A 14,057-nucleotide genomic window follows, 5' to 3' on the forward strand; every position below is an offset into this window, starting at 1 on the left:
TTGCTGCGTGCCGTGGGAGAGGCGGATTTTTCGGATAGGATGCAGATGTCAAAAAGCTCATCCGCGCAGCGTTTTAGCTCACACGACAAGAAGTATTACTTAGACCTGCCGATCACCGCTAATCCCCAATCTCCGTTGCCGGCACCGTGCACACCGGAAACAATGCCATAAACTTGACCACCCAGGATTGCAATACGCGTGTTATGCTACAGAAGCAAAGATTATGATAACCTTGCAGAAGTCTGTGCCACAGCATATTCCTTGCTCATTAAAACCCAACCAGACCAGAGCAAAATTTAAAATAAAAATAATTAAAACAGGAGCCCAAGAAGCAAATATAGCACTCCACTGGATACATGCAACGTGGGTCACTGTGGTCTTAATACCCTGTACTACAAAAAAAATGTTTCTCCTGTATACGAAAAAACACCCTCGAGATTTTTTAATATGTTGTAGAGGAAGGCTCGTTCTATAAAACTGCGTTGGTTTCAGGCGTCTCTTCCGACCTCTTCATTGCGGGTTTTACGCTCGATTGTAGCGAATTTTGGAAAAATCGCATACTTTTTTTTTCCTGATATGACTATGAAAGTTCCGTGTCCTGCGATTTTCGTGTTGAAGTGTTCCACGAGGCCTCAGGGAAAAATATTCGTTAAATTGTTTGATTTTCCACACAAAAATCGCGAAGTAGGAGGAAAGTTGCGAAACTTCTGGCCTTTGTATACCAGCACCGATTACAGCACGACAACCGGGATTTGAACGCTATGTAAAGCATGGTTTCCTCTATACGCAAAAGAAAACCGCACAGTTCTAGGTGCTTTCTGTTCTAGGTGCTTTCTATGAGCCGCACCTGCCGTTCACGCCAGGCACGGTTTTTGCCGGCGCTGCGAACTTTGCTCGTGTCTAGCACCCGCCACATTGAGATTTGGGAAGAATTGTTTCGTGCTATGTGTCGTTTTGCGCTATTAGGGACTGCTAAAAAATGTTCGTAAAAATTCGCGATAGCCTTGTGAGGGCCGAGCAGGTCCACTGGATCATTTCGCGTGGAATCGCCCTGTTAGCTTCCTGACACGAGAGGATTGCTGATCATTTCAGAAATTATTAATTATTATTAAAATTATCTTTGAAATGTACCCCACGCACAATTTTAGGCTTTTCCTGTTTCTTCACACTGCTCGTTCCACCAGGGTTTGGGTCGCTTCCGCAAACGACCGGAAGTTTGAGGAATACATTGTGTTGCTGCGTCAAGGATGACGTTAGTAATGACGCGGTTTGCCTCGTCAGTCGTCACCCTATCAACTGGGATTAGCGACACGTTGCATTTTCTGAAAAAGTGTTCCAATCGGCTTGTTGACGTTTCGACCTAGGGGGACGCATTGTCAAAATATCTACTTGAGGCAGACATTTCAATACCGCTGGAAAGTGATCACTTCCCCATGGATTCTCTTGCACTGCCCATTCTAAAACCCCGAAAAGAGATACACAGCAGCGAGACAGATGTAACGCTGCGAAAGACTGCGTAGCGGAGTGTACATATGTAGGTGCCCCTGTATTGAAAAGACAGATGGATGATGATAGCTAGAATCTTTCTAACATTTTTAAAACATACTAACCCGACAGTCGGACCTTGTACTAAGGCGGTGCATCATAGCCGGCACTTCGTCGTCTACAGTCAAGGGATGGCGCAGCGAGCGAAATGGTTTGCGCAGTCACCGCTTCACAACATTATGGCGCTTGCTTGGATATGCAGTACCGCTGATGTAACGTCCTCTTTCTGTGTTATTTTCGTTTTCTCTTGGCGCGCGACGGGTCAAGCGAAATCTTGTGCAAACATATGACCGCTCGTGCTCACCCAAGTCCAATACTGTAAACACGCACATCGCGCTCGGCCAGACGGAACAATTAGTGGCGCGGCTTTTGAATGCGCACAGGCTGTCCAGCTGTCTCCTGAACTTCTTCGTCGATCTGCTGCTGTTCCGTGCTCTGTTGTTGTCGGGCGAAGGGTTAGTCACCAGTCGTTTCGTGTGATTTCTGCAATGCTTACGCATATAATAAACGAAATCTCTCGTAGCACAAAAAAACCTAGGTTGGACACGACGCGGTTGAAACAAGTTGGTGTCGGCATGTTATAGCCTACCGACATTACGCGGAAATTGCGAAACGAAACCGCAACCTGTTTTCTTTATTTCCTCTCACCCTGGGCTTACAAATTTCAGACCACGTTGTGGTGGTGCAAAAAGCTTCATTTACTTCCACAGTCAACGGAAATGAAATAAGACTGCAAAGAGGCTTGCTTAGAGATTCCCACATCCTTGGACATCAGTGGAGGAGGAGGCGGAGGAGAAAGGCAAAAGAGAAGACGAAAAGGGAAGAAAAGCAGGGTAGAGGACAAAAATATGTGTGCGTGGTCCATGCAGCTGCTTAGAACGTAAAGTGCGAATGGAGGTTTCCAGTTTGGTCGGGTATATAATTCGGGTCTGTTGTGCTCATCTTGGTCGTCACTAACCACGGCCCCACTCTTCGCCCAAGTACAGATCAGCTTTGTCCGCTGTACTTTATTGTACACTAAACGGTATGGACGTGTCTGAAATCTGCTCCAACCAGCTCCATCCACCGCCCGAAATTCCAAATGCTTAGAGTCTAGGGGACCGCACTTGATCCGCGCTCCTAACCACGTCATGGGACGAGGGGATTCCCAGTGCGGTTCAAATAACTATTGTAAAGTTGTCCCCCCTTCCCGTTGACATCCTACTGGATGAGTGCTAAAAGCGCTGTCATGTTTCCGGCATCCAGTATAAAAGAAAAGATTTCACTGTATAACCTATCCAGCGCCACTATTTTTTTTTTTTACAAGCATGATCCTTCCACATTTCTGTGGCTGCGACTGGGAATTCCAAGATAAATAAGTTTCATCTACTATCCCCCGAGAAAATGAGCATCGTTGAACAAACAAACAAAATTTGGAGCTGGGCTACGCTGCCCGTGCTCGTGCTCCCGCGTCATGGTCAACGTCGGCCTCGTCGTCTTCCGGCCACGTGCAGCGGTATTGCATTTCCAGCGGTCAAATTGTTGTTGCTTGTGACGACACACTCGATGGGAGATGGCAGCACTGCGCTGCCCATTCTGGAGCGGCGTACTCCACGGATGACCATACCTGACAAAAACTCGTGTGCCGAGCCAACGGCTTAACATAGATGAAATCTTTTTGTTGGTATTGGTTCTTGATATGTTTTACTAGTGCGTGATCGAGCCCGATTTTCGATTTTGGGCGGCTCTATTTTGTAAGAGAGCGGAATCTCGAATATAGCTTTTCCCAAGCCTTTCGACGACGATATAAACATTTCTGAGTCTAAAACGCAAAATCTGCTTCGATCACGCACTAGATCTAAGCATCGTCTTTCATTTAAAAGCAGTTGCACGGAGATCAACCAAGTTTTCGCGGCGCTACAGGAGTTGAAAAATGTATGGGGATTCCCATAGAGCGTCGGTGGTGATGCACCGCCGAAAATAATGAAAAGAGTTGGAGGAGGAGGAAGTTGGCTGCACAAATCCTCTATGTCGTTTTGTGTAATGGATGCTGTGGGATTATTATTATTATTATTACTCTGCTATTGGCGACAGACAAACTGAGCAGGCGTGACTATCCTATCGAGCCTCCATCTCTGTAATGAGGTTAACTGTCTTGACTGGAAGAGACGCTTGTGTGACAATCGCCACTGGATGCGCGATTTGTATCGTTTCGAACCTTTCGGAATATGTTGTGTGTACGTAAATGGGTTGGGGCGTTTGTATTCAAGTAAGTTTCCGCACGTGGAAGTGTCACCTAAGCCGGATCGCAGAGACCGCAAAGTTTTTGGACAATGAGAGTAATGACTTTTTTTTTTAATATCGTAGTGTACTGATGTCAAATACACGCGCTGTTGAAAATACTTGTTTAAAATGCTGTGGTCAAGTCCCGTCAATTTTCTCAATACGTTTACCAGTACCACAAAGCCTGCAGTCAGGGCTACGCAGTCGGTTCGCCGTAGAGTTTGGGGAACTCACTATAACACTTTCTACAGAGTGTCACTAAAAGATGCCATGTGACAGCACACAAATGCTAAAAGTGCTGCTAAATTAATATGTGTGACAGGGGTACTAACGTTGCCTACATATTCCAAACAAGAGTGGACCGTAGTAGGATGTGTTATACTTACTGCGAATTGCGTGAACCTTAAAGGGACTCTGACCAGAAGTTCGACAAATATTTCGTTTGCATCTATTACGAAGGTATAATATGCCTCCAAGCCACACGCAAAATATTTTGGCTGTGCGCGGAGGCAAAGTTAGCCAAACAGGGAGCTGAAAACCGGCTTCGCTTTTCCCCCTCAACTCGCGCAATCGGGGCCGAAATCTAGCCTCTTTGCAGTGGACATCCGCCAATTTCCGTGTGCGTGACGAAGTCACGAGGGCCACGTTTCATTGGGCGCCCGGACCGGAAGTTCTGTTGTTAGTGAGTTTGTGAGAGCGCCGGCATCCGTCCGGAAAGCGATCTTCAATATGGACGTCGAAGGCAGAAATGCAGAGACTTCGAGCCCGGAACTTCTTTCTGACCTTTCTGCGATCGAGACATCGAGAAGAAAATTCTGCGTGCTGAACAGCTCGGTAGGCTTTCGAAACGTCGCCGATGCCGCGAATGCGAGACGAAGTTAGAGCTCTACGAACATCAGTTACAGATGAAGCAAACAGCATCAGTCGCCTGTCTTCAGGTAAGCGATGAGCTTTTTAACGCACACTGTGATCGAACATGTAAACGTTCGCAGAAATTTCGTGTTCTGATATCTAATGCGCACTTGCTGTTCATGGTGCCGGTGTGGCTCGTGTGTCATAATGCCGAAGGAGATCGAATGCTTGTGCTGCAAGGAGCTCGAAAACACTGCCGAATGACTGCAGTATGAGTGCATTACAACCCACAAAGATTTCCAACTTCTATTCTTCAATATGACTGTCCTGAAGGTCGCATATTGAACTCCGTGGGCACGCGAACCTATGAGCAACTGTATTCACAAGTAAGTCATATGTGTCCTTGTCGAACGATGTTAAAATTTGGGCGCCCAAAACTGGTTTGGTCCTGCAATAGAGTCGTTAAAAACTCCAGTACAGGGCGCAGCACATAAAAAGGCTATACAGTACACGACTCTGAACTGGAGAAAACCAATATAGGCAATTTTGTAATTGTCAGTGTGCTGTGTCCTGAGTCACGTTTTTATGTATTGCCCTGTGCATAAGGTTTTAGCGTAGGTTTTTAGCGATATTGAGTGTTCTTGATTGTCGATTCAGTGAAAAGTAAAACAATTTTGGGTTCTAAAAGAACACAGCATGTGTTGTAATGTACAAGGTGTGGGCAGGTAAACTGCAGTTACTCTCAGGTACATGTAGAAATGACAATGCACGCACACTGTACTGTAACCGGTTACCTATTTGCCTAAACTATATTTTATGTACATCTGTGTAGACGATGCAGATACACTGCGTATCGCCAGTTTGCAAGGTGAGTATGGCACAGGCTTGGAAAAAACAAGATCATGGTCATCCCAGCCTGTGCAGTTAAGAGGGTCTGGCAAGCCTTTCCCACAGAAAATGCCACAGGCTTCAAGTACCCAAGATCCTAACTGGGGGTACCTCTTCGCACAGCTCGTCTATCACATTTAAAATAATTCAGCATCTGTATTTAGGATGATCTATAGCTCTCAGGATGATGCATGGTTCATGAGTTCAACATGTTGTGTTGAAACACAACACTAGTCCTTTTTAATGAGTCTTGCGGAATGATAGATGAGCACTCCTTTCGTGACATTGTGTACCATTGCTACAGTGAACAATTTCTTGAGCAAGACTGATGAACGACCAAAAAATAGAGTCTTGTCTTCCAAATATTTATGTTCCTTGTAACTTCCGTATTTGTTAAGTGACCCATGTTGATGTCCCCCCTCATGTAATGCCTGCAATGGCCTTTGAGATATATCCATAAATAAATAAATATCAAAACCGGAAAAAGATGTAACACGTATCCTCTCTTTGTGTGAATGATACATAGACATTCTCAGAAGATTTGTACATAGTCACACTTTGCCTCATTTTGCATAAAGCCTAGTTCCACCTCTTATATCATCTCCGCATCTTCAATCTCCAAAGCAGTACAAGGCTAAAGTAATCAGTTACTACATAAAAAGAAGGAGGGGAGGAAAACAAATGCTGGCACATCTAAAATTCGAAGAAACCCTGGTACTTTCACGGGGCTACTCACGGCTCAGTGCTGGATCAGATCCCGATGGAAAACAGCTTTTCTGAGCCTCAGTGATAGATTCCCTTGATTGCACTGACTGTGAGGCACATCTCATTGGCTTGGTGGCAAGTGGGCTTGCGTCTGATAGTAAGATTTGGAAGAAAGGGAGCAAGGAACATCTCTCTACGGTCTTAAGAAGGATATCAACGTTACCTGTCAAGGTACAGCATTTCATGTTGCTTTCAGTAAGTACAACACTCCTCATAGCAGTTACCATTCGTGTTGGGAAAGCATGCTGAAGTTAGCTCAGGGAGTGCATCCAGAACTGTGAATCGGGTTCATAGAGAGCACCTGGTGAGAGGGACAGCAACAGTGTCCAGTAAAGACTCTCCAGGAATTTTGTGCAGGTTTGGGGGTCACACCTTTTAATAGTGTTGATGGAAAGCAGGGTGTGTGAAACACTGACTTCTGGTAGATGAATTCTTGTTATTTATAACCAGGTACCCATGTTCTAGTAATCTAGAAAAAGCCTTGGCTCTCTTGGAGGAAATTGCTAATGAATCTGAGTGTCTTTTGTGGAAACAGGTCGTAACTGCCTTTCTATCCACCCTTCTTAGTTGCCCTAGCAAAAGCAAATATGTAATGCTGTGCACCATATCTGATGCTAGCACACTAATTGCTTTGAGTGTTCTCAGGCTTCTGAAATGGAGCTACCTCGTACATACGCTGTGCCATGTCGGCAAGAACAGAAATCAGACTGCATTTACTTTTTAAATTGGCCCTTCAGTGCTTCATGTGACTGCAAGAATGGCACCCCCAAAACAATAGGCAACAAGAATGATTTCTGCAATGTATTGAGCTTTGTAAAACAACAACTTTATTTGAAAATATATTCCAGAAGCCGGGTGACAACCTCATAATGTAGCGTCCTTTACTGCAAACACCGCTCAACACAACGAATAAAAACAGAGCGTGAACGTTTTGTCGCCTATCCGGGTGGCATCATCAGTACAACAGAGGCCAAAGATGAGCACATCAGCCTATCTAAGAGGGAATCTTACACATCCGATAGGGGGCCACGGTATGTATTACAGGCTGAAGCATCACGCCTGATAAAGCAGGATTCTAAGAACTTTCTAGGGTCCCATCGCTAGTCATGAGCAAAGGTTACTGCACCATCAAAATATATGTCCCATAGGACAGCAGTGGTAGACTGATTCGGTCCTGTTTAGTTAAGCTAAGCATTAGTAGCCCTGGCTCTTTTAGTCTTGTCCCACTTCCTTTGTCTATCTCGCCAATGTAGGTTGTATCAGATTCTATGCACTCAACTTGATATGCACAGTCAAAATGCCTGATGGGCACAGTGCCCTCCAAATAGCGTATGAAATACATTGGATGAAAGGAATGCGGACCACCGATTTGACTCCTTTGATGTTGTTTTTGATTGTTCTCTGTTGGAGGGATGATGCCACCTGGATAGGCAATGAAACGTTTACTCTCTTTATTCTTAATTGTTTTGTTAAGCCAGTGTTCTGAGTAAAGCATTTTACATTATGAACTTTGTTTGAATGATGATTAGTGGCGAGCTTCATACTCTGGGCCACTACTCTAACAATTGCTTGTGGTAGTGTGGCGAAATGGAATAACGAGCCTTGTAGACAATTTACTTGGCAATATATTTATTTCTCTCTCATAGGTTGAAGAACCCAGTGTGGTGTTACATAACGGAGGGGCACGTAATTATACAAGACCGATCACCAAAAGGCCTTGCTTTTGACTAGATTAAAATGTGAAGCGATTGTAATATAACAAATGCTGCATGGTGGCGATATGATAGGTTCTCCTCACGAGTTGTCGCCACAGTTACGGTTAGTTGAGAAACTGCATATCCAGGTAGCAGGATCAAATTTTGATTAGGCTACTTTGGCCAACACGCGAGCGTAGAGCACAGTGTCAAAAGCCCTTACAAAATAAAAAGAATACTACATCTACATGGACCTAGAAATCAAGACAGTTTGAAATGCTGTGAACGAATTCCACTACGTTAGTTTTGCCTGAATACCCTTTTCTAAAGCCATGCTGGAATTTAAAAAAAGAAATTGACAGAGTCAACTTGGTTGACAACGTGGTAGTACATGATGTGCTCCATTAGTTTACAGGGAACCCTAAAAAATGGAGCTGGTTAATAGATAGAAGGAGCATAGTTGTCACCTCTTCTGGAGACAGGAATAAGCTTGAGACCTATGTCCTCGACTCGCACACATACTAAGAACCTTTGACACAGATTAACGTATCTTCATTCCAGCTCTTTCACTTTCAGATGTTCATCTCTGTTGAGTGGTCTGTCATTCTTGTAATACAGATTGGAATTGAAATGCAGGTGCATAAGGGATGCTCTGAAAGAAAAAGTGTTTGGTTTTAGTCCTCTTAATGTTTCTGAAAACGAAAACAAACTTCACGGTGACTACTCTTCTGAAATTAGCAATTCCAGGATGACAGCAAAAAAAATATCTTGCCATATCATTATATCCACCTGGCACTTCCATTGAATAATGGCAGTTGAAGATGACGATGATTCAATTTAATGACGCATAAGCAACTCGGGCTATAGTGTGCCAAAACCATGGTAAAACTGTGACTTGTTAAATATCAGATGATTATACTAAAATAATATACTTTGTTGGTTGGTAAATTGAGATATAGACAAAAACATGATATGATAAAAATAAGCAATTGAAGAAAAGGCAATTGTTGGCTTTGTGTGACTGATGTCGAGTTTGCCACACTACGTGTTGAATAATAATGTACGCTGATACGCTGTAGCATATAAAGTACAATCATACACACGCTCAATATGTGGTGGATATGTGAAACCAATATACACATACTTACATTTCAAACTTTCTTGAAAAAGGCAGTCCAAGTCTGTCGGATTTGCCAGACTCTATACAAAGCCAGTAAGCACAGTGTGGAATGACTGATTCATCTTTCGAAGGCAGAAGGTGCAGCTACCGCGACGCTTCGTCATCTCAATGCTTCGGAGCGGCATAGCCTAGTAAGAAGCCATCAGAAGGATCTCGTAACGATAACGTGGTCGAAAAAGTGGAGGGTGTGGTGTCAGGACCACTAAGAAGAGACGACTGAGTCCGAAGAAGGTCGGGATGAGAATGAAGGTTTAATTCCGCGCTCTCGCGGTTGTCGAGCGGACGATACCGATGAGAATGCGGAGGATGAAGACGATGCGCTACAGGTGTCCCCCCGCCGTCAGATGCGACGGAGGCGCATCGATGGAGCTGGTCCCCAGGAAACGCGCTTGGGCTTAGGGGAAGAAGGCGAAATGTCGACGGTCTGGAGGGCAAGGGGGAAGGCTTCGTTTTCCACGAAGGCCGGCTTGACGCGGTCGGCCGAAACTGTGTCCTGGCGGCCGCCTATGTCAAGCACCATGGTCTTCTCGGACCGGGAGATGACACGGTAGGGTCCTGTGTAGGGGGGGTCTAGGGACTTGCGAGGGGTTGGAGCCCGGAGGAAAACGTGCGTAGCATCGGCGAGAGCGGCTGGAACGTAAGAGTTCCGGCCAGAAGGGAACCGTGGGGAAGCAGGCCTAAGGGTCTTGAAGACGTCACGGAGGAGCGAGAGGTACTCAGAGTGGCTTGTGGCTTGCGGCTGGGTTTCAGAAGAGGCGGGAGGTTGCTGGGTGACGAGGTCGGCCGGAAGGCGTAGGGGCGTGCCGAAAACGAGCTCGGCGGCAGAGCAGCCCAGGTCCGGCTTGAGGCAGGCTCGTACGTGCAGCAAAATGAGTGGGAGAGCGCTGGCCCACTTTTCGGGATGGCGAAGGGCACGGAAGCAGCTTTTCATCTGCCGGTGAAAACGTTCTACCAGACCATTGGCACAAGGATGGTAGGCAGTAGTGCGTGTGCGCGTCGTGCCAAGAAGACTGCAGAGCTCATGGAAGAGGGAAGACTCGAATTGAGCCCCGCGGTCGGTGACGATTTGGTCAGGGGTCCCGTATCGGCAGATCCAGGCGGCGAGAAGAGCGCGGGCAACGGTCTCGGCACGCATGTCGATGATGGGCACCGCTTCCGGCCATCTGGTGAAGCGATCCACCATGGTGAGGATGTAGCGGAATCCCGATGATTGAGGTAGAGGACCGACAAGGTCGATATGGATGATCTGGAATCTGCGGTCCGGCGGAAGGAACTTGCCGGGCGGCGAGCGCGTGTGCCGGGCGATCTTCGTTCGTTGGCAGGTGATACAGCGAGAGGTCCATACTTGGATGTCCTTGGCCATGCCCGGCCAGACGGAGCGGTCGCCGAGCCGGTGCGGTCGCCGATCAGGCGTCTGGTTGCACGAATACCAGGATGGGAAACGTCATGAAGGGCGTGGAAGGTTTGGCGGCGGAGACTGGATGGAACAAACGGCCGATGAACGCCGGTTGACACGTCGCATATGATGGTGGAGGCGGTGCCGGGAAGAGCGACCTCTTCCAACTGTAGCGATGTTTGCTTGGACGCACGAAGCGCTCTGAGCTCTGCGTCGGCGCGCTGTTCAGATGCGAGACGTTCAAGCGAAAAGACTTCGGGCGGAAAAGCGTTGATACGGCTGAATGCGTCAGCGGGTACGTTAGCCTGGCCGCTGATGTGGGCGAACGTCACTTGGAATTCCGCCAGGAAGGCTAGCTGCCGGATTTCCCGGAGTGAGTGGCTTTGACGGCTAGCTCGAAAGGCGTGGACGAGTGGCTTATGGTCCGTATAAAGTATAAAAGATCGGCCTTCCAGAAAGTAGCGGAAGTACTTCACGGCAGCGAACGCAGCGAGGAGTTCGCGACCGAAGGCACTGTAGCGTTGTTGGGCCGGCGAGAGTTTGACGGAAAAGAAGGAGATGGGTTGCCACTGCTGGTTGATGTGCTGCTGGAGCACGGCTCCGATGGCTGAGCCGGACGCATCCACCGCTAGTGAGGTGGGCGCATCATGCTGGGGGTAGATGAGCATGACGGCGTTGGCGAGTGCCTCCTTGGCAGCCAGGAAAGCGTCCTCGGCATGCGCCGTCCAAGCGAAACCGGCCGCATTGGGAGACTTCTTGGGAGAACGCAGGAGGGCTTCGAGCGGTGCCAACACAGACGCGCAGTTCGGAATAAAGCGCCGGTAGAAATTGAGTAGCCCAAGGTAGCGTCGAAGTTGGCGCAGTGTAGCCGGTCTTGGAAACTCGCGGACGGCCTGTACCTTCGAAGGAAGCGGTCTGATGCCGTTGCAATCGAGGTGATGGCCAAGGAATTCCAGGGACGCGGCTCCGAACTGGCACTTTTGCACATTGATTATGATGCCGTATTCTTCAAGGCGCGCGAAGAGCTGGCGTAAATGGAGGCGATGTTGTTCGGGGCTTTCGCTTGCGACGAGTAGATCATCCATATACGCAAAAACGAAGGGTAGTCCCCTTACCACCGAATCAATAAAACGCTGAAATGTTTGGGCTGCGTTTTTCAATCCAAAAGGCATCCTAACGAACTCGAAGAGGCCGAATGGAGTCGTTACTGCTGTTTTATGGATGTCTTCTGGAGCCATGGGAATCTGATGGTACGCCTTCGTTAAATCAATTTTGGAGAAGATGGTGGAGCCCTGGAGGTTAACGGCGAAGTCCTGAATGTTGGGGAGTGGGTAGCGGTCAGGTAGTGTGGTAAGGTTTAGCGCGCGGTAATCACCACATGGTCTCCAGTCCCCGGTCTTCTTGGGGACCATGTGTAACGGTGACGCCCAGTTGCTCGATGATGGCCTGACTACGCCGATGTCGATCATGTGTTGGAATTCGCTCTTGGCTATGGCCAGTTTTTCCGGGGCCAGTCGGCGGAACCGCGAGGAGACTGGTTGGCCAGAAGTTATGATCTTGTGGACGACATCATGCTTCACAGGCTGTGTAAGCGAAGTCCTTGAGGATGTCGGCGTACGGCGATGCAAGCGCAGACAGTGGCTCGGTGTGAAATTGAGGAGACGCGAAAGTGCCGATTCCGTGCACTGCGAGCGATGTCGCAGAGTCCACGAGGCGACGCCGAGCAAGGTCCACCATAAGGCCAAACTGCTCGAGAAAATCTGCGCCTAGGATGGGCTGGCTGACGGAGGCGATGGTAAACAACCATGTGAACTGCCTTCGCAGGCCGAGATCGAGGGTCAGAGATTTTTGGCCGAAAACGGGAATTCCGGTGTTATTCACCGCCGTCAGGAACCAGATAGGAGCTTGATGCCTGTGGGCCCCTGTTGCAGGAAGGACGCTCACGGCTGCACCCGTGTCGACGAGCATCTTCAACTTGGAGTTTCGATCTGTTATGTATAACAGGCGACTGGGTGCGTGGTTGAGGGTGTCGCCTGTCGCCGCTAGCGACGCCCCATGTCGTTTCCCGGCCATTGGCAAGGGGCGGTGCACTTGCGCGCCGAGGCACCGAAATTGTAATGGTAGAAACAATATGGGCAGCTCGCAGGTGGTGATGAAAGGCGACGCGTGCGAGGGGAGGACGGGCGGGGACTGCGCGGTCGAGGGCTTCGGAAGCGGGGTCGAGGTTGACGTCCTGCAGGTTGTGGAAAGGAAGACGGCTGCGAAACGCTGCATGCCAGACGATCGTCAATAAGCTGTCGGAGTTCCTGAACTTCCGAACGAAGAAGGGCAACTGGATCTGCAGGCGAAGGAGGCACAGGGTAGGAGGGTCGCTCGGTCGCTTGGGGAACGTGGCCAGAAGTGGAGGGCGGCACAACCTCAAAAGCAGGAGATGAGGTGGGAACGTGGGCAATTGTGCCTCGTGAAACCTCAATTACCCGGTCGGCAACTTCAGCGAGTGCCTCCGCGGAAGAGTCGGGAAGTGCCGCGAGTACCATTTGTGTCTGCTGAGGGAGCCGGCTCAGGAAAAGTTCTTTCAGGAGGGATCGGTCGAAGGCTGGAAGCCGAGAGCCGAGGAGGCTGTGCATACGTCGGAGCAGCTGACTGGGTCTGCGATCGCCGAGTTCTTCGGCTGCTAGCAGCTGGCGCAAGCGCTCGCGCTCCGACGTCATGATTCTGTACAGATGACGCTGCACATTAGTGCCTCAAATGAGGGCATAGTATTGCTTTGCCATTGCTCTGCCCAGCAGCCATCTGCACAGGCTCTACATGCCTGCATCCGTGCAATTATGCCAACCTAGCTGTTTTGTCACATGTAGATAATGTAGGTTACAAATGCCACATTGTAAATAGGGCTCCTTTTTTTAAGCACTATAATTGAAAAAGTACCTCTTTTTTAATGTATAACATTTTTAAAGTCCTTTTTGAATGTATTAAATGTTCTTGCATTGTATTAAAGCGTTTTGTAGCTCTTATTCTGCTGACAGTACGGTAGGGTGCCGGCTACCATGGTTAAGTTGTGCACTCAACAGTATCATGCTAGCATTGTCTGAGCGAACGACCACAGAAGGCGCCACGATTCCACAGCGGCTCAGGTATCATCGCCGTGCACCGGGGAGCGGGGAGGAGGAGGAAGAACATGAAGGAGATTAGACGTGTAAAATTCTCTCTGTAACGAACTTAAATGTAGTTTTGAATATTCCGTCAACCGGTGTGCGAATGCTCATCTCAATTCACTGATAATCAAAAGGGTTTCGGACATTTTGCGTCGCGGTGGTGAGTCACTTCGGGATCACCCTGCGCCACCCTATACTTGCACTTGTATCGGACAAAGGCTGTTTAAAAGCCACGCGGACTCCAGGCAAAGCGCACACGCGCGTTCTCCTGAGGGAACAACGGCGGCAGAGAACCCCTCCTGCTCCCCGCGACATGGTGC

The 14,057-nt window shown here is 48.3% G+C and overlaps 1 protein-coding gene across 1 annotated transcript; it reads right to left on the reverse strand.

The window, feature by feature from the left end:
- Positions 1-12,624: 12,624 nt before the first annotated feature.
- LOC135389382 (uncharacterized) lies at positions 12,625-13,293 on the reverse strand. The gene has a single exon (XM_064619438.1). The coding sequence runs from the start codon at positions 13,291-13,293 to the stop codon at positions 12,625-12,627; it is 669 nt and encodes a 222-aa protein (XP_064475508.1).
- Between the last annotated feature and the right edge of the window lie 764 nt (positions 13,294-14,057).

The sequence above is a fragment of the Ornithodoros turicata genome, chromosome 3, assembly GCF_037126465.1.
Source record: "Ornithodoros turicata isolate Travis chromosome 3, ASM3712646v1, whole genome shotgun sequence".
Taxonomy (NCBI): Eukaryota; Metazoa; Arthropoda; class Arachnida; order Ixodida; family Argasidae; genus Ornithodoros; species Ornithodoros turicata.